The sequence below is a fragment of the Salvelinus alpinus genome, chromosome 21 (assembly GCF_045679555.1).
Source record: "Salvelinus alpinus chromosome 21, SLU_Salpinus.1, whole genome shotgun sequence".
In the NCBI taxonomy this organism is placed as follows: domain Eukaryota; kingdom Metazoa; phylum Chordata; class Actinopteri; order Salmoniformes; family Salmonidae; genus Salvelinus; species Salvelinus alpinus.
Window position 1 is genome coordinate 31,985,070 of NC_092106.1, and position 18,920 is coordinate 32,003,989.

An 18,920-nucleotide genomic window follows, 5' to 3' on the forward strand; every position below is an offset into this window, starting at 1 on the left:
ACTGGATGAAATCACTGACTTGCGAGTTGATGTGATGAGCACCACTGCATGTAGTTTAGAGGGGATATCCTGTCTACTAACTCTATGGCTCTGTGTGTTATCCTGTCTACTAACTCTATGGCTCTGTGTGTTATCCTGTCTACTAACTCTATGGAGCTGTGTGTTATCCTGTCTACTAACTCTATGGCTCTGTGTGTTATCCTGTCTACTAACTCTATGGCTCTGTGTGTTATCCTGTCTACTAACTCTATGGCTCTGTGTGTTATCCTGTCTACTAACTCTATGGAGCTGTGTGTTATCCTGTCTACTAACTCTATGGAGCTGTGTGTTATCCTGTCCACTAACTCTATGGCTCTGTGTGTTATCCTGTCTACTAACTCTATGGCTCTGTGTGTTATCCTATCCACTAACTCTATGGCTCTGTGTGTTATCCTGTCCACTAACTCTATGGCTCTGTGTGTTATCCTGTCTACTAACTCTATGGCTCTGTGTGTTATCCTGTCTACTAACTCTATGGCTCTGTGTGTTATCCTATCCACTAACTCTATGGCTCTGTGTGTTATCCTGTCTACTAACTCTATGGCTCTGTGTGTTATCCTGTCCACTAACTCTATGGCTCTGTGTGTTATCCTATCCACTAACTCTATGGCTCTGTGTGTTATCCTGTCTACTAACTCTATGGCTCTGTGTGTTATCCTGTCCACTAACTCTATGGCTCTGTGTGTTATCCTATCCACTAACTCTATGGCTCTGTGTGTTATCCTGTCCACTAACTCTATGGCTCTGTGTGTTATCCTGTCCACTAACTCTATGGCTCTGTGTGTTATCCTATCTACTAACTCTATGGCTCCCTGTGTTATCCTGTCCACTAACTCTATGGCTCTGTGTGTTATCCTGTCCACTAACTATATGGCTCTGTGTGTTATCCTGTCCACTAACTATATGGAGCTGTGTGTTATCCTGTCCACTAACTATATGGAGCTGTGTGTTATCCTGTCCACTAACTGTATGGCTCTGTGTGTTATCCTGTCCACTAACTCTATGGAGCTGTGTGTTATCCTGTCTACTAACTCTATGGAGCTGTGTGTTATCCTGTCCACTAACTCTATGGCTCTGTGTGTTATCCTGTCCACTAACTCTATGGCTCTGTGTGTTATCCTGTCTACTAACTCTATGGCTCTGTGTGTTATCCTGTCCACTAACTCTATGGCTCTGTGTGTTATCCTGTCTACTAACTCTATGGCTCTGTGTGTTATCCTGTCTACTAACTCTATGGAGCTGTGTGTTATCCTGTCTACTAACTCTATGGAGCTGTGTGTTATCCTGTCTACTAACTCTATGGCTCTGTGTGTTATCCTGTCCACTAACTCTATGGAGCTGTGTGTTATCCTGTCTACTAACTCTATGGAGCTGTGTGTTATCCTGTCCACTAACTCTATGGCTCTGTGTGTTATCCTGTCTACTAACTCTATGGCTCTGTGTGTTATCCTGTCTACTAACTCTATGGCTCTGTGTGTTATCCTGTCCACTAACTCTATGGCTCTGTGTGTTATCCTGTCCACTAACTCAATGGCTCTGTGTGTTATCCTATCTACTAACTCTATGGCTCTGTGTGTTATCCTGTCCACTAACTCTATGGCTCTGTGTGTTATCCTGTCCACTAACTCTATGGCTCTGTGTGTTATCCTGTCCACTAACTCAATGGCTCTGTGTGTTATCCTGTCTACTAACTATATGGCTCTGTGTGTTATCCTGTCCACTAATACTAATTCTATGGCTCTGTGTGTTATCCTGTCCACTAATACTAATTCTATGGCTCTGTGTGTTATCCTGTCCACTAATACTAATTCTATGGCTCTGTGTGTTATCCTGTCCACTAATACTAATTCTATGGCTCTGTGTGTTATCCTGTCCACTAATACTAATTCTATGGCTCTGTGTGTTATCCTGTCCACTAATACTAATTCTATGGCTCTGTGTGTTATCCTGTCCACTAATACTAATTCTATGGCTCTGTGTGTTATCCTGTCCACTAATACTAATTCTATGGCTCTGTGTGTTATCCTGTCCACTAATACTAATTCTATGGCTCTGTGTGTTATCCTGTCCACTAATACTAATTCTATGGCTCTGTGTGTTATCCTGCCCACTAATACTAATTCTATGGCTCTGTGTGTTATCCTGTCCACTAATACTAATTATTTGGCTCTGTGTGTTATCCTGTCCACTAATACTAATTCTATGGCTCTGTGTGTTATCCTGTCCACTAATACTAATTCTATGGCTCTGTGTGTTATCCTGTCCACTAATACTAATTATATGGCTCTGTGTGTTATCCTGTCCACTAATACCCATTCTATGGCTCTGTGTGTTTGTCTCTCTGTCGCACTCCGAGTGAGTGATGTCACCATGTCATTCCAGTGGAATTTTACCCCAGTGACATCACATAGTTTCTCCTGTGTCTCTGTAAGAGATTGTGTGTGTATCTGGTTGGCTTCTCTCTCCTCCCCAGACGTCAGATGAACACTGCAGAAGCTGAGAGTGTGGAATATTATCTTGATTGTGCCTCATTAAATCCCCCCCCCCTCCCCCCTCCAATAGAAGACAAAAAGACAAGACCAGGAGACTGCTGGCGGGGATAATGTACCTCAGGAGATACCTATATTAAAAAATAGAGCACTCAGAGACTTATTCCAGTCACTCTTTGTGTGACTGTTGTGGTTTCATGCCTCCTATATCCCTGTTTCTTTAATCCCAAGGTTTTTCTCAGTGTGGCCAAGCATGACATCATGGGCCCAGAAAAAGACTTTACACACTTTGGCGGTGATTTCAGTCTTCACCCAAAACCACCGTGGAATGATGCACATGTTTATGCCATCTATTCTTTTTTTTCTTTTCTTTTTTCCGCCCGCTAACAAAACAAAAACGTGACTGGCAAACAGTGTGCATCATATCCTATGTTTTTCATTGGTCAATCAAAGATGGGGGAGTTTGGCAAAGCCCGATAATTACTGTTTAACACAGCTGACCAGATTTAAATTGTATTTCTCCTTCTCTCTCTCCCTCCCTCCTCTTCTCTCCACTGTTCTTAACTTCCTGTTCCTCTCTATCCTTTGTTTTTTCATTTTCAGCTCCGTCTTCTGTGTTTGGTTCTTTATTATAGTCCGGTGTATTTCTGGAGGTGTTCATTTTCAGTTACTTCACACTCTATTCCTCATTACCTCTCATTACCTCTCTACCTCTCATTACCTCTACCTCTCATTACCTCTCATTACCTCTCTACCTCTCATTACCTCTACCTCTCATTACATCTCATTACCTCTCTACCTCTGCGTGCCTCTCATTACCTCAAATTACCTCTCATTTCCTCTCTACCTCTCATTACCTCTCATTTCCTCTCTACCTCTCATTTCCTCTCATTACCTCTCATTACCTCTCTACCTCTCATTGCCTCTCTACCTCTCATTACCTCTCATTTCCTCTCTACCTCTCATTACCTCTCATTACCTCTACCTCTCATTGCCTCTATACCTCTCATTGCCTCTATACCTCTCATTACCTCTCAATCTCTGCATGAAAGTGAATGAGTCTGAATTGGTTAGAGGGATGGAAGAGAGAAGAGAGACTGAGAAAGGGGTAGTGAGCGTGATAGAAGAGGGATGGGGAGAGAGAGGAGGAATGGAAGAGAGAGAGGAGGGGAGAGAGAGAGGATGGAAAAGAGAGAGAGGAGGGATGGAAGAGAGGGGAAAGATAGAGAAGAGGGATGGAAAAGAGAGGATGGATGGAAGAGAGGGGAAAGATAGAGAAGAGGGATGGAAAAGAGAGAGGGGAGAGATAGAGAGGGGAGAGATAGAGAGGGGGGAGAGAGAGAAGGGGTGGAAGAGAGGGGGGAGAGAGAGGAGGGATGGAAGAGAGGGGGGAGAGAGAGGAGGGATGGAAGAGAGGGGGGAGAGAGAGAGAGAGAGAGAGGAGGGATGAGAGAGGGAGGGATGGAGAGAGAGGAGGGATGGAAGAGAGAGGAGGGATGGAAGAGAGAGAAAGGGATGGAAGAGAGAGGAGAGAGCGAAAAGAGAGGAGGGATGGACGAGAGAGGAGCGGAGAGAGGGGAGTGGAGGGATGGAAGAGAGGGAGAGAGGAGGAATGGAAGAGAGAGGGGAGAGGAGGGATGGAAGAGAGGGGAGAGAGAGAGAGGAGGGATGGAAAAGAGAGAATGGAGGAGGGATGGAAGAGAGATGGGAGAGAGAGAAAGGAGCGAAAAGAGAGGAGAGAGGAGGGATGGAAGAGAGGAGGGATGGAAGAGAGAGGGGAGAGGAGGGATGGAAGAGAGAGGGGAGAGGAGGGATGGAAAAGAGAGGATGGAGGAGGGATGGAAAAGAGAGGATGGAGGAGGGATGGAAGAGAGAGAGAGAGAGAGGGGGGATGGAAGAGGGAGAGAGAGAGGAGGGATGGAAGAGAGAGGAGGGATGGATGGGAGAGAGGGAGAGAGAGAGAGGAGGGATGGAAGAGAGAGGGGAAAGAGAGAGAGGAGGGATGGAAGAGAGAGGGGGGAGAGGAGGGATGGAAGAGAGAGGGGGGAGAGGAGGGATGGAAGAGAGAGGGGAGAGAGAGAGAGGAGGGATGGAAAAGAAGGGGAGAGAGAGGAGGGATGAGAGATGGAGGGATGGAAGAGGGAGAGAGAGAGAGAGGAGGGATGGAAGAGAGAGGGGGGATGGAAGAGAGAGGAGGGATGGATGAAAGAGGATGGGGGAGAGAGAGGAGGGATGGAAGAGAGAGGGGAAAGAGAGAGAGGAGGGAGTGAAAAGAGAGGAGGGATGGAAGAGAGAGGAGGGGAGAGGATGGATGGAAGAGAGAGGGGAGAGAGAGGAGGGATGGAAGAGAGGGGAGAGAGAGATGAGGGATGGAAGAGGGGAGAGAGAGAGAGGAGGGATGGAAGAGAGGGAGAGAAAGGAGGAATGGAAGAGAGAGGGGAGAGGATGGATGGAAGAGAGGGGAAAGAGAGAGGAGGGAGAGAGGAGGGATGGAAGAGAGGAGGGATGGAAGAGAGAGGGGGGGAGAGAGAAGAGGGATGGAAGAGAGAGGGGAGAGACGAAGTAGAAAACATTTAGGTCGATGTTCTCTGGTTTCACTCCTGGAAACCCTTCAATGAATTCTCTTGATCAGGGCTTGATGATTGGTGGATTAGTTTCATCAGGGGTGTTAGTGCTGGACTGTAGCAGAAATGTTCACACCCCATCGACCCTGAAAGGACGTTCCCAAATCATTCCAATTTGTTACTTGACAAGTTCCAAAACTCTTAAATGCTTGTCCGGTTTTGTTCCTTTTCCCTATCGTGCTTTTATTGATCAGGAGGTTTTTCTCAAGCTGTCCCAAAGCCACAGCTTCCTAAGGCAGTGTAGCATTATGCCTGGCCAACGACCTGTAATTAGCCTACATCCAACCCCTTTCACCACGGGTCTAAATATCACGCCTTATCGGCTAATGTAAGCCTGTCTGCCTCCTCTTTCTCTCTCTATGTCCTTCTCTCTCTATCCATCTTTCCCTCTCTCTCGCTCGCCTTCAGTTTAGAGACGCAACTCATCTCGTCATTTTTGTTGTTCGAAGTGGTGGTTTTTAAATTCTCAGATGATCGTTCTCCCTCTCAGTTTATCTTTCTCCTTCTCCCTGAAATGATTCTCCGGAACCCTGTCATTTGACACAACGGCCATGTTTAGGTCCTCGGCCAAAAATCTGAAACTCAAATGTTGTATGTGAAAATATTTTGTATGTGCTTGTGGGTACTAAGAGATCGTTTGGCGTTGGTTCAGAGGCATGAATCTGCAGAGGTTGTTTCTGGAAGTGTGTGGGAGTGGGAGGATGGGAGTGCTTTCCAGACCTGTGTTAAGTTATTTAACAGCCGAGACACACACACACCCCACTGCCCTCAGTTTAGTCATGGTACACAGATGTACTGTAAATATTAAACTGTTTAGTAGGACTGTGTAGGGCAGATGTAAATATTAAACTGTTTAGTAGGACTGTGTAGGGCAGTAAGGGATAGCATACAAAGACATACACACACACACACACACACCTGGTGATTTGAATGATGTGTGTGTGTGTGTGTGTGTGTGTGTGTGTGTGTGTGTGTGTGTGTGTGTGTGTGTGTGTGTGTGTGTGTGTGTGTGTGTGTGTGTGTGTGTGTGTGTGTGTGTGTGTGTGTGTGTGTGTGTGTGTGTGTGTGTGTGTGTGTGTGTGTGTGTGTGTGTGTGTGTGTGTGTGTGTTTAAGGTGAGCCCAGTACTGGACAGTGTGATGTTGACCCCAGACCACACAGCAAAACATATTAGTTAGTGTCAGTGGTCATAACCAATACTTTACCCTGTCTAATCACTGTGTATGCATATGTGTGTGTCTATGCATGCTTGTGTGTGTGTCTATGCATGCGTGTGTGTGTATATACTTGAGCAGAGGGCGGTGGAGAGCGTATAGGGGCAGGACCAGTGAGCAGGAAGGGGTGTGGCTGGTGAGAGGGACAGTATAAGTGATGACAGTTATTCAGTCACAGGTACACTGCAGCCAGCCTAGCCTAAGAGAGAGAATACTAAGTGTGTATGTATGTGTGTGTGTTCGAGAGAGAGAGAGAGTGTGTGTGTGTGTGTGTGCCGCTCTGTAGGACTAGGCAGTGTAAGGTGTGTGCACGTTCCCATTGCATGTATCACAGACTCCTCTGCCATACTGAGAGAACAGTGTGTGTGTCTGGTAGAAAGAGAGAGACCCAGACAGTGTATGTATTTCCTTGACTCAGCATTGTAGCATCATCCGTAGCATCCTCAGTCTGTTGCTAGAGCAACTGAGTCCAAGTCCACTGCCAGTCTGGGGTGAGTTTGCCTACTCTCTCTCTTTCTCTCTCTCTCTCTCTCTCTCTCTTTCTCTCTCTCTCTCTCTCTCTCTCTCTCTCTCTCTCTCTCTTTCTCTCTCTTTTTCTCTCTCTTTCTCTCTCTCTCTCTCTCCCTGTTTCTCCCTCTCTCTCTCCCCTCTCTCTCTGTTTCTCTCTCTCTTTCTCTCTCTCTTTCTCTTTCTCTCTCTTTCTCTCTCTTTCCCCCTCCATCTCTTTCTCTCTGTTTCTCCCTCCATCTCTTTCTCACTGTTTCTCTCTCTCTTTTTCTCCCTCCATCTTTCTCTCTCTTTCTCTCGCTCCTCTCTCTTTTCTCTCATCTCTGTTTAATACTGTGTTTTAGGGGCAGTTTTATTGACCACAGAGAGGAGAGGAATCCTCTGAAATTTTATTGTTCCTTTATTTAGCTGCTGGACAACTTTACACTTTGTCTCAGTGGGACAGCACAGAGAAGGAAGGGGGGAGGGTGAGGGAAGGAGGGAGAGAGAGCGTTGCAGAGAGAGGGAAGGAGGGAATGGGGCATTTTAGGTTAGGAGAGTTTAACAGTTCACTCTCTTTTCCATGGAAACATCTCTCCTGATGTCTAGTTTTAAGCCTATTTATGCTTGATCCGAAAATGTGGTCGGAGGCTCCATATGGATGGTGTGACGAAATTGCGGAGCCTCCAGAGGCATGCAGAGGCCAAATTGAGCTCTGTACCACAATGCCGAGGGCTCTGTATATCTCCGTATCGCTCCATACAGCTCTGTATAGCTCCGTATAGCGCCGTATCGCTCCATATAGCCCTGTATAGCTCCGTATCGCTCCGTATAGCGCCGTATCGCTCTGTATAGCTCCGTATCGCTCCGTATAGCGTGTAGAGCGCCGTATAGCGCCGTATAGCTCCGTATAGCTCCGTATTGCTCCGTATTGCTTGGTATTGCTCCGTATCGCTCCGTATAGCTCCGTATCGCTCCGTATAGCTCCGTATCGCTCCGTATCGCTCCGTATAGCTCCGTATAGCTCCGTATTGCTCCGTATTGCTCCGTATAGCTCCGTATAGCTCCGTATTGCTCCGTATTGCTCCGTATAGCTCCGTATCGCTCCATATAGCGCTGTATAGCTCCGTATCACTTCGTATAGCTCCGTATCGCGCCGTATAGCTCCGTATCGCTCCGTATAGCGCCGTATAGCTCCGTATCGCTCCGTATAGCTCCGTATAGCTCCGTATAGCTCCGTATAGCGCCGTATCGCTCCGTATAGCGCCGTATTGCTCCGTATAGCGCCGTATTGCTCCGTATAGCTCCGTATAGCGCCGTATAGCTCTGTATAGCCCCATATAGCGCCGTATAGCGCCGTATAGCACCGTATTGCTCCGTATAGCTCCGTATAGCGCCGTATCGCTCCGTATAGCTCCGTATAGCTCCGTATAGCTCCGTATAGCTCCGTATCGCTCCGTATCGCTCCGTATCGCACCGTATCGCTCCGTATAGCTCCGTATAGCTCCGTATCGCTCCGTATCGCTCCGTATAGCTCCGTATAGCGCCGTATCGCTCCGTATCGCGCCGTATCGCTCCGTATCGCTCCGTATTGCTCCGTATAGCTCCGTATCGCTCCGTATAGCGCCGTATCGCTCCGTATTGCTCCGTATTGCTCCGTATAGCGCCGTATTGCTCCGTATAGCTCCGTATAGCTCCGTATAGCTCCGTATTGCTCCGTATAGCTCCGTATTGCTCCGTATAGCTCCGTATCGCTCCGTATAGCGCCGTATCGCTCCATATCGCACCGTATCGCTCCGTACGCGTCGTATATCTCCGTATCGCTCCGTATAGCTCCGTATACATTTTCTATAGGATTGAGGTCAGGGCTTTGTGATTGCCACTCCAATACCTTGACTTTGTTGTCCTTACGTCATTTTGCCACAACTTTGGAAGTATGCTTGGGGTCATTGTCCATCTCTAGGAGACAGAACGTGTCTCCTTCCTGAGCGGTATGACGGCTGCGTGGTCCCATGGTGTTTATACTTGCATACTATTGTTTGTACAGATGAATGTGATACCTTCAGGCGTTTGGAAATTGCTCCCAAGGATGAACCAGATTTGTGGAGGTCTTTCCTGATTTCTTTTGATTTTCCCATGATGTCAAACAAAGAGTCACTGAGTTTGAAGGTAGGCCTTGAAATACATCCATAGGTATACCTCCAATTGACTCAAATGATGTCAATTAGCCTATCAGAAGCTTCTAAAGCCATGACATCATTTTCCAAGCTGTTTAAAGGCACAGTCAACTTAGTGTATGTAAGTTCTGACTTCTGACCCACTGGAATTGTGATACAGTGAATTATAAGTGAAATAATCGGTCTGTAAACAATTGTTGGAAAAATTACTTGTGCCATGCACAAAGTAGATATCCTAACCGACTTGCCAAAACTATAGTTTAACAAGAAATTTGTGAAGTGGTTGAAAAGGGAGTTTTAATGTATCCAACCTAAGTGTATGTAAACTTCCGACTTCAACTGTAATTATATGATGTATTCTTCTCCATGACCAAACTATCTATCTGTGGCTCTGCTGTCACCTCAGAATATCCCTTTGTGTCACTGTCTGACCTGTGTCCACTGTCCATGAGCACTGGCTGTTACCTCTAAATACTATTTGCCAGCCTGTACCTGTCTCTCAGTCATTGTTGTGACAGTATTTATTATGTTGGGTTATTACTGTAATGATTCAGGAGTGTGTTATATCAGGTTATTACTGTAATGATTCAGGAGTGTGTTATATCAGGTTATTACTGTAATGATTCAGGAGTGTGTTATATCAGGTTATTACTGTAATGATTCAGGAGTGTGTTATGTTGGGTTATTACTGTAATGATTCAGGAGTGTGTTATATCAGGTTATTACTGTAATGATTCAGGAGTGTGTTATGTTGGGTTATTACTGTAATGATTCAGGAGTGTGTTATGTTGGGTTATTACTGTAATGATTCAGGAGTGTGTTATATCAGGTTATTACTGTAATGATTCAGGAGTTTGTTATATCAGGTTATTACTGTAATGATTCAGGAGTTTGTTATATCAGGTTATTACTGTAATGATTCAGGAGTGTGTTATGTTGGGTTATTACTGTAATGATTCAGGAGTGTGTTATATCAGGTTATTACTGTAATGATTCAGGAGTGTGTTATGTTGGGTTATTACTGTAATGATTCAGGAGTGTGTTATATCAGGTTATTACTGTAATGATTCAGGAGTGTGTTATGTCAGGTTATTACTGTAATGATTCAGGAGTGTGTTATATCAGGTTATTACTGTAATGATTCAGGAGTGTGTTATGTTGGGTTGTTACTGTAATGATTCAGGAGTATGTTATATCAGGTTATTACTGTAATGATTCAGGAGTGTGTTATGTTGGGTTATTACTGTAATGATTCAGGAGTGTGTTATATCAGGTTATTACTGTAATGATTCCGGAGTGTGTTATGTCAGGTTATTACCGTAATGATTCAGGAGTGTGTTATGTTGGGTTATTACCGTAATGATTCAGGAGTGTGTTATGTTGGGTTGTTACTGTAATGATTCAGGAGTGTGTTATATCAGGTTATTACTGTAATGATTCAGGAGTGTGTTATGTTGGGTTATTACTGTAATGATTCAGGAGTGTGTTATATCAGGTTATTACTGTAATGATTCAGGAGTGTGTTATGTTGGGTTGTTACTGTAATGATTCAGGAGTATGTTATGTTGGGTTGTTACTGTAAACAGCAAGTAATGCAGATGTAGAAGCACGGTAGCTAGGAAAAACTCCCTAGAAAGGCAGTAACCTAGGAAGAAACCAAGAGAGGAACCAGGCTCTGAGGGGTGGCCAGTCCTCTTTCGGCTGTGCCGGGTGGAGATTATAACAGAACATGGCCAAGATGTTCAAATGTTCATAGATGACTAGCAGGATCAAATAATAATAATAATAATCACAGTGGTTGTAGTGAGTGCAACAGGTCAGCACCTCAGGAGTAAATGTCGGTTGGCTTTCCATAGCCGAGCATTCAGAGTTTGAGACAGCAGGTGCGGTAGAGAGAGAGAGTCAAAAACAGCAGGTCTGGGACAGGTAGCACGTCCCGTGAACAGGTCAGTGTTCCATACCGCAGGCAGAACAGTTGAAACTGGAGCAGCAGCATGACCAGGTAGACTGGGGACAGTAAGGAGTCATCAGGCCAGGTAGTTCTGAGGCATGGTCCTAGGGCTCCGGTCCTCCGGGAGGGGAGGGAGAGAGAGAGAGTTAGAGGGAGCATACTTAACTTCTCTAGGGTATGTGGGACGGTAGCGTCCCACCTCGTCAACAGCCAGTGAAACTGCAGGGCGCCTAATTCAAAACAACAGAAATCCCATAATTTAAATTCCTCAAACATACAAGTATTTTACACCATTTTAAAGATACCCTTGTTGTAAATCCAGCCAAAGTGTCCGATTTCAAAAAGGTTTTACGACGAAAGCACACCAAACGATTATGTTAGGTATGAGCCAAGTCACAGAAAAAGACAGCCATTTTTCTAGCCAAAGAGAGCAGTAACAAAAAGCAGAAATAGAGATAAAATGAATCACTAACCTTTGATGATCTTCATCAGATGACACTCATAGGACTTCATGTTACACAATACATGTATTTTTTGTTCGGTAAAGTTCATATTTATATCCAAAAATCTGAGTTTAGGTGGGACGCTACTGTCTCACTTGGCAAAAAGCCAGAGAAAATGCAGAGCGCCATATTCAAATTAATTACTATGAAAATTACTATAAAATCAAACTTTCATTAAATCACACATGAAAGATACCAAATTAAAGCTACACTGGTTGTGAATCCAGCCAACATGTCAGAATTCGGATAGGCTTTTCGGCGAAAGCATACGATTCTATTATCTGAGTATAGCAACATTGTAAACAAAGAGAGATACGCATATTTCAACCTTGCAGGCGCGACACAAAACGCAGAAATAAAAATATAATTCATGCCTTACCTTTGACGACCTTCTGTTGTTGGCACTCCAATATGTCCCATAAACATCACAAATGGTCCTTTTGTTCGATTAATTCCGTCGATATATATCCAAAATGTCCATTTATTTGGCGCGTTTGATCCAGAAAAACCCAGGTTCCAACTTGCTCAAACGTGACGACATAATATCTCAAAGGTTACCTGTAAACTTTGCCAAAAAATGTCAAACTACTTTTGTAATATAACTTTAGGTATTTTTTAACGTTAATAATCGCTAAAATTGAAGACGGGATGATCTGTGTTCAATACAGGATTAAAACCAAATGTAGCATGCCTTCTGGTCATGCGCTTCAATCAAACAGGACACCTAGAGTGACTCGACTTCAAGATGGCCGTATTTCTTCATTACACAAAGGAATAACCTCAACCAATTTCTCAGGACTGTTGACATCCAGTGGAAGCCGTAGGAACTGGTTTCCCAATGAAATCTCATTGACAAGAGTGACCTCAAAAAAGAAAAATATGAATAGTTTGTCCTCGGGGTTTCGCCTGCTAAATAAGTTCTGTTATACTCACAGACATGATTCAAGCAGTTTTAGAAACTTCCGAGTGTTTCCTATCCAAATCTACTAATAATATGCATATCTTATCTTCTGGGGATGAGTAGCTGGCAGTTGAATTTGGGTATGCTTTTCATCCAAACGTGAAAATGCTGCCCCCTACCCTAGAGAAGTTAAATTCACACAGGACACCGGATACGACAGGAGAATTTACAACAGATATAACAGATTGACCCTAGCCCCCTGACACATGTTGAATCATGCTTTAGTCAGAGGTCTATCTCTTCAGGCAAAACCAAACTTTTTGATTATGCATTCGATTTACTCCCTGACTATAGCTCACCCTTTGTCCCATGATCCTCTCTGTTCTAGATCATATGTTCATAGAAGAATATCTGGATGATGAGGAACCACCTTTGCTGCTCAGCTCTTGTCCTTCTCACAGTACGTATCTTTGTGTGTGTGTGTGTGTGTCTAATTATTTGTGTCACTGATCTGTGTGTGTGTGTGTGTGTGTGTGTGTGTGTGTGTGTGTGTGTGTGTGTGTGTGTGTGTGTGTGTGTGTGTGTGTGTGTGTGTGTGTGTGTGTGTCTGTGTGTGTGTGTGTGTGTGTGTGTGTGTGTGTGCGTGTCTAATTATTTGTGTCACTGATCTGTGTGTGTGCGTGTGTGTGCGTGTCTCATTATTTGTGTCACTGGTGTGTGTGTGTGTGTGTGTGCGTGTCTGTATGTCTAATTATTTGTGTCACTGATCTGTGTGTGTGTGCGTGTCTACTTATTTGTGTCACTGATCTGTGTGTGTGTGTGTGTCTAATTATTTGTGTCACTGATCTGTGTGTGTGTGTGTGTCTAATTATTTGTGTCACTGATCTGTGTGTGTGTGTGTGTGTGTATGTGTATGTGTGTATTCCAGGTGTTTGGCACTGGAGGGACTGTAGCTGTGCAGTGTCGGTGGGGGGAGGGGTGTGTGTGTCTGGAGTGCCCCAGTGGCCAAGAGCCAATCAAGGTAGGACAGAAGATCCCGAACTAACCTAACTCACCTCTCATTACCCTGTCATCCTAACTCACCTCTCATTACCCTGTCATCCTAACTCACCTCTCATTACCCTGTCATCATAACTCACCTCTCAATACCCTGTCATCATAACTCACCTCTCATTACCCTGTCATCCTAACTCACCTCTCATTATCCTGTCATCCTAACTCACCTCTCATTACCCTGTCATCCTAACTCACCTCTCATTACCCTGTCATCATAACTCACCTCTCATTACCCTGTCATCATAACTCACCTCTCATTACCCTGTCATCCTAACTCACCTCTCATTACCCTGTCATCCTAACTCACCTCTCATTACCCTGTCATCATAACTCACCTCTCATTACCCTGTCATCCTAACTCACCTCTCATTACCCTGTCATCCTAACTCACCTCTCATTACCCTGTCATCCTAACTCACCTCTCATTACCCTGTCATCCTAACTCACCTCTCATTACCCTGTCATCATAACTCACCTCTCATTACCCTGTCATCATAACTCACCTCTCATTACCCTGTCATCCTAACTCACCTCTCATTACCCTGTCATCCTAACTCACCTCTCATTACCCTGTCATCATAACTCACCTCTCATTACCCTGTCATCCTAACTCACCTCTCATTACCCTGTCATCCTAACTCACCTCTCATTACCCTGTCATCCTAACTCACCTCTCATTACCCTGTCATCCTAACTCACCTCTCATTACCCTGTCATCCTAACTCACCTCTCATTACCCTGTCATCCTAACTCACCTCTCATTACCCTGTCATCCTAACTCACCTCTCATTACCCTGTCATCCTAACTCACCTCTCATTACCCTGTCATCCTAACTCACCTCTCATTACCCTGTCATCCTAACTCACCTCTCATTACCCTGTCATCCTAACTCACCTCTCATTACCCTGTCATCCTAACTCACCTCTCATTACCCTGTCATCATAACTCACCTCTCATTACCCTGTCATCCTAACTCACCTCTCATTACCCTGTCATCCTAACTCACCTCTCATTACCCTGTCATCATAACTCACCTCTCAATACCCTGTCATCATAACTCACCTCTCATTACCCTGTCATCCTAACTCACCTCTCATTATCCTGTCATCCTAACTCACCTCTCATTACCCTGTCATCCTAACTCACCTCTCATTACCCTGTCATCATAACTCACCTCTCATTACCCTGTCATCCTAACTCACCTCTCATTACCCTGTCATCCTAACTCACCTCTCATTACCCTGTCATCATAACTCACCTCTCATTACCCTGTCATCCTAACTCACCTCTCATTACCCTGTCATCCTAACTCACCTCTCATTACCCTGTCATCCTAACTCACCTCTCATTACCCTGTCATCCTAACTCACCTCTCATTACCCTGTCATCCTAACTCACCTCTCATTACCCTGTCATCCTAACTCACCTCTCATTACCCTGTCATCATAACTCACCTCTCAATACCCTGTCATCATAACTCACCTCTCATTACCCTGTCATCCTAACTCACCTCTCATTATCCTGTCATCCTAACTCACCTCTCATTACCCTGTCATCCTAACTCACCTCTCATTACCCTGTCATCATAACTCACCTCTCATTACCCTGTCATCCTAACTCACCTCTCATTACCCTGTCATCCTAACTCACCTCTCATTACCCTGTCATCATAACTCACCTCTCATTACCCTGTCATCCTAACTCACCTCTCATTACCCTGTCATCCTAACTCACCTCTCATTACCCTGTCATCCTAACTCACCTCTCATTACCCTGTCATCCTAACTCACCTCTCATTACCCTGTCATCCTAACTCACCTCTCATTACCCTGTCATCATAACTCACCTCTCATTACCCTGTCATCATAACTCACCTCTCATTACCCTGTCATCCTAACTCACCTCTCATTACCCTGTCATCCTAACTCACCTCTCATTACCCTGTCATCCTAACTCACCTCTCATTACCCTGTCATCCTAACTCACCTCTCATTACCCTGCCATCCTAACTCACCTCTCATTACCCTGTCATCATAACTCACCTCTCATTACCCTGTCATCCTAACTCACCTCTCATTACCCTGTCATCCTAAATGTCTTCTTATAACGTACTTGTCAATATACAGGCCAACCCCCCCACCCTCTCTTCCACTACATTACCACCATCGATCCCTCTGTCAACAGAGGCCACCACTACCGCTCTCCACTTTCTCCTCCTTCTTGCTACATGGAAGTTATGTGTATCTCCGCACTGGGAACGGATGTCAATTCAACGTAGTTTCATTGAAATGACGGTGAAACAACGTTGATTCAACCAGTGTGTTCCCAGTGGGTCTTATTTTAGATACGACCAATATGCAGATGTAGGATCTTCATTTGAATACTCTTTTGTTGCTGAGAATGTTCCTGCAGGGTAGGAAGTACAGATGAGCTTTGGGATTAACATAAATTCACTGAAAACCCACGTTAACACATGGTTATATTGACAGTATTCCACTTTTCATGTGGTGTTCCTTTGTCCAGCTAATAGTCTAACCACCGATGAAGCAACATCATTGACTAAACGTTAAAATACTGTTGCTGCAGGATTGTTTTGCCACGACAGTACTGGTCAAATTAAGATCCCACATCTGTACTATGTTTTTGTTAATTTGTTGATACATGCCTAATATATATACAGTTGAAGTCGGAAGTTTACATACACTTAGGAGTCATTAAAACTCGTTTTTCAACCACTCCACAAATTTCTTGTTAACAAACTATAGTTTTGGCAAGTCGATTAGGACATCTACTTTGTGCATGACACAAGTAATTTTTCAACAATTGTTTACAGACAGATTATTTCACTTATAATTCACTGTATCACAATTCCAGTATGTCAGAAGTTTCATACACTAAGTTGACTGTGCCTTTAAACAGCTTGGAAAATTCCAGAAAATTATGTCATGGCTTTAGAAGCTTCTGATAGGCTAATTGACATCATTTGAGTCAATTGTAGGTGTACTTGTGGTGTATTTCAAGGCCTACCTTCAAACTCAGTGACTCTTTGTTTGACATCATTTGAAATACAAAGGAAATCAGCCAAGACCTCAGAAAAAAAATTGTAGACCTCCACAAGTCTGGTTCATCCTTGGGAGCAATTTCCAATTGCCCGAAAGGTACCACGTTCATCTGTACAAACAATAGTATGCAAGTATAAACACCATGGGACCACGCAGCCGTCATACCGCTCAGGAAGGAGATACTTTCTGTCTCCTAGAGATGAACGTACTTTGGTGCGAAAAGTGCAAATCAGTCCCAGAACAACAGCAAAGGACCTTGTGAAGATGCTGGAGGAAACAGGTACAAAAGTATCTATATCCACAGTAAAACGAGTCCTATATCGACATAACCTGAAAGACCGCTCAGCAAGGAAGAAGCCACTGCTCCAAAACCGCCATATAAAAGCCAGACTACGGTTTGCAACCGCACATGGCGACAAAGATCGTACTTTTTGGAGAAATGTCCCCTGGTCTGATGGAACAAAAATATAACTGTTTGGCCATAATGACCATCGTTATGTTTGGAGGAAAAAAGTGGGAGGCTTGCAAGCCGAAGAACACCATCCCAACCGTGAAGCACGGGGGTGGCAGCATCATGTTTTGGGGGTGCTTTGCTGCAGGAGGGACTGGTGCACTTCACAAAATAGATGGCTTCATGAAGCAGGAAAATTATGTGGATATATTGAAGCAACATCTCAAGACAGTCAGGAAGTTAAAGCAAATTAAAGCCCATCGCAAATGGGTCTTCCAAATGGACAATGACCCCAAGCATACTTCCAAAGTTGTGGCAAAATGGCTTAAGGACAACAAAGTCAAGGTATTGGAGTGGCCATCACAAAGCCCTGACCTCAATCCTATAGAAAATTTGTGGGCAGAACTGTAAAAGCGTGTGCGAGCAAGGAGGCCCACAAACCTGACTCAGTTACACCAGCTCTGTCAGGAGGAATCGGCCAAAATTCACCCAACTTATTGTGGGAAGCTTGTGGAAGGCTACCCGAAACCTTTGACCCAAGTTAAACAATTTAAAGGCAATGCTACCAAATACTAATTGAGTGTATGAAAACTTCTGGCCCACTGGGAATGTGATGAAAGAAATCAAAGATTAAATAAATAATTCTCTCTACTATTATTCTGACATTTCACTTTCTTAAAATAAAGTGGTGATCCTAACTGACCTAAAACAGGGAATATTTACTAGGATTAAATGTCAGGAATTGTGAAAACTGAGTTTAAATGTATTTGGCTAAGGTGTATGTAAACTTCTGACTTCAACTGTATATACAGTATATATTTAAGAAATCGGTTTCATATTAAAATGTGTACATATGAAACCGAAAAATAGGTAATATATCTTAGTTCCTGTCCAAAACAGCAGTGTTAGTTATTTTGGAACATCTTATTGAACACAGAACCACTTGTGACTGAAGTGTATGTGTGTAATTACAGTGGTTCATCTACTCTGTTCTGAGATGTGAAGATGTGTTCTCCTGCCAGGCTTGCGGGCAGGTCGAGGGGCCAGGCGAGGCGATGCAATGCCAATCTTGTCCAGCTGGTACTTTTTCGGACGGCTATGACTCTGATCAATGCCGCCCACATTCCTCCTGCGGGGTCCTCAACAAAAAGGTTGTGACCTCTGGTACATCACACTCTGATGCAGTCTGCGGAGACTGTCTGTCTGGGTATGTATCCCCATACAAGACAATCTCTACCCTCTCCCTTTGTATCTCAATATTCACCAAACAAGTCCAACAAGTACCAACAAGTACCAGCAAGCATATGTTTTTCTTCATAAGCCACATTAGATACAGGCTAAACGGTTGAATGATTCTTCTGCTGTAAAACAATACTGCAACACAATAATCTCTCTCTCTCTGTGGCCCTGCTTAGTAAACAGGTGTATTACTGCAGTCCTACATCTTCATTTAGTCTCGATGTGTAGACACCAGCCCAGCTACCTAACTGTAGCACTGAAGTATCAAATCAAATCAAATGGTATTGGTCACATGCATGTGTTTAGTAGATGTTATTTGCGGGTGCAGAGAAATGCTTGTATCCTGACCAGTCACTGTATAGCCCGGTTAGCATGTCTCTACCCTCCGACCAGGACCACCCCTCTCTACAGAAATAGACTGTTGACCTTTAGATATGGTCAGTTGGAAAAGTTTTACTTACTAGGACTGTGATATGTGGTTGTCTCACCTAGCTACCTTAAGATGAATGCACCAATTGTAAGTTTGTCTGGATAAGAGTGTCTGCTAAATGACCATGAAATGAATACACTGCTATGATAACTTTGTATTGTTCTGTTGTGATATTAATATGTGCCTGTGTTGGTGCCACCAGGTTCCACCCCACTGCTATGAGGACAGCCTCCACCCTGGCCTGTGTGACAGGTGAGTAGAATCAATATCACACCAACAGATAGTTGAAGCTATTATG

General features: G+C 44.2%; 1 protein-coding gene across 3 annotated transcripts in view; it reads left to right on the forward strand.

Annotated features, from left to right (window-relative positions):
* Positions 1-18,920, forward strand: part of LOC139548242 (tumor necrosis factor receptor superfamily member 19L-like) — a 53,717-nt gene that overhangs the window by 16,231 nt on the left and 18,566 nt on the right. For 2 of the 3 annotated variants that reach the window (XM_071357784.1, XM_071357786.1), the window contains exons 2-5: positions 12,772-12,843; positions 13,312-13,404; positions 17,928-18,160; positions 18,825-18,874. In XM_071357784.1, the coding sequence (XP_071213885.1) occupies positions 12,799-12,843; positions 13,312-13,404; positions 17,928-18,160; positions 18,825-18,874 (421 nt within the window). In that variant the 5' untranslated portion in view covers positions 12,772-12,798. The remainder of the gene's footprint in view (positions 1-12,771; positions 12,844-13,311; positions 13,405-17,927; positions 18,161-18,824; positions 18,875-18,920) is intronic. The other variant, XM_071357785.1, reaches the window with a different exon arrangement.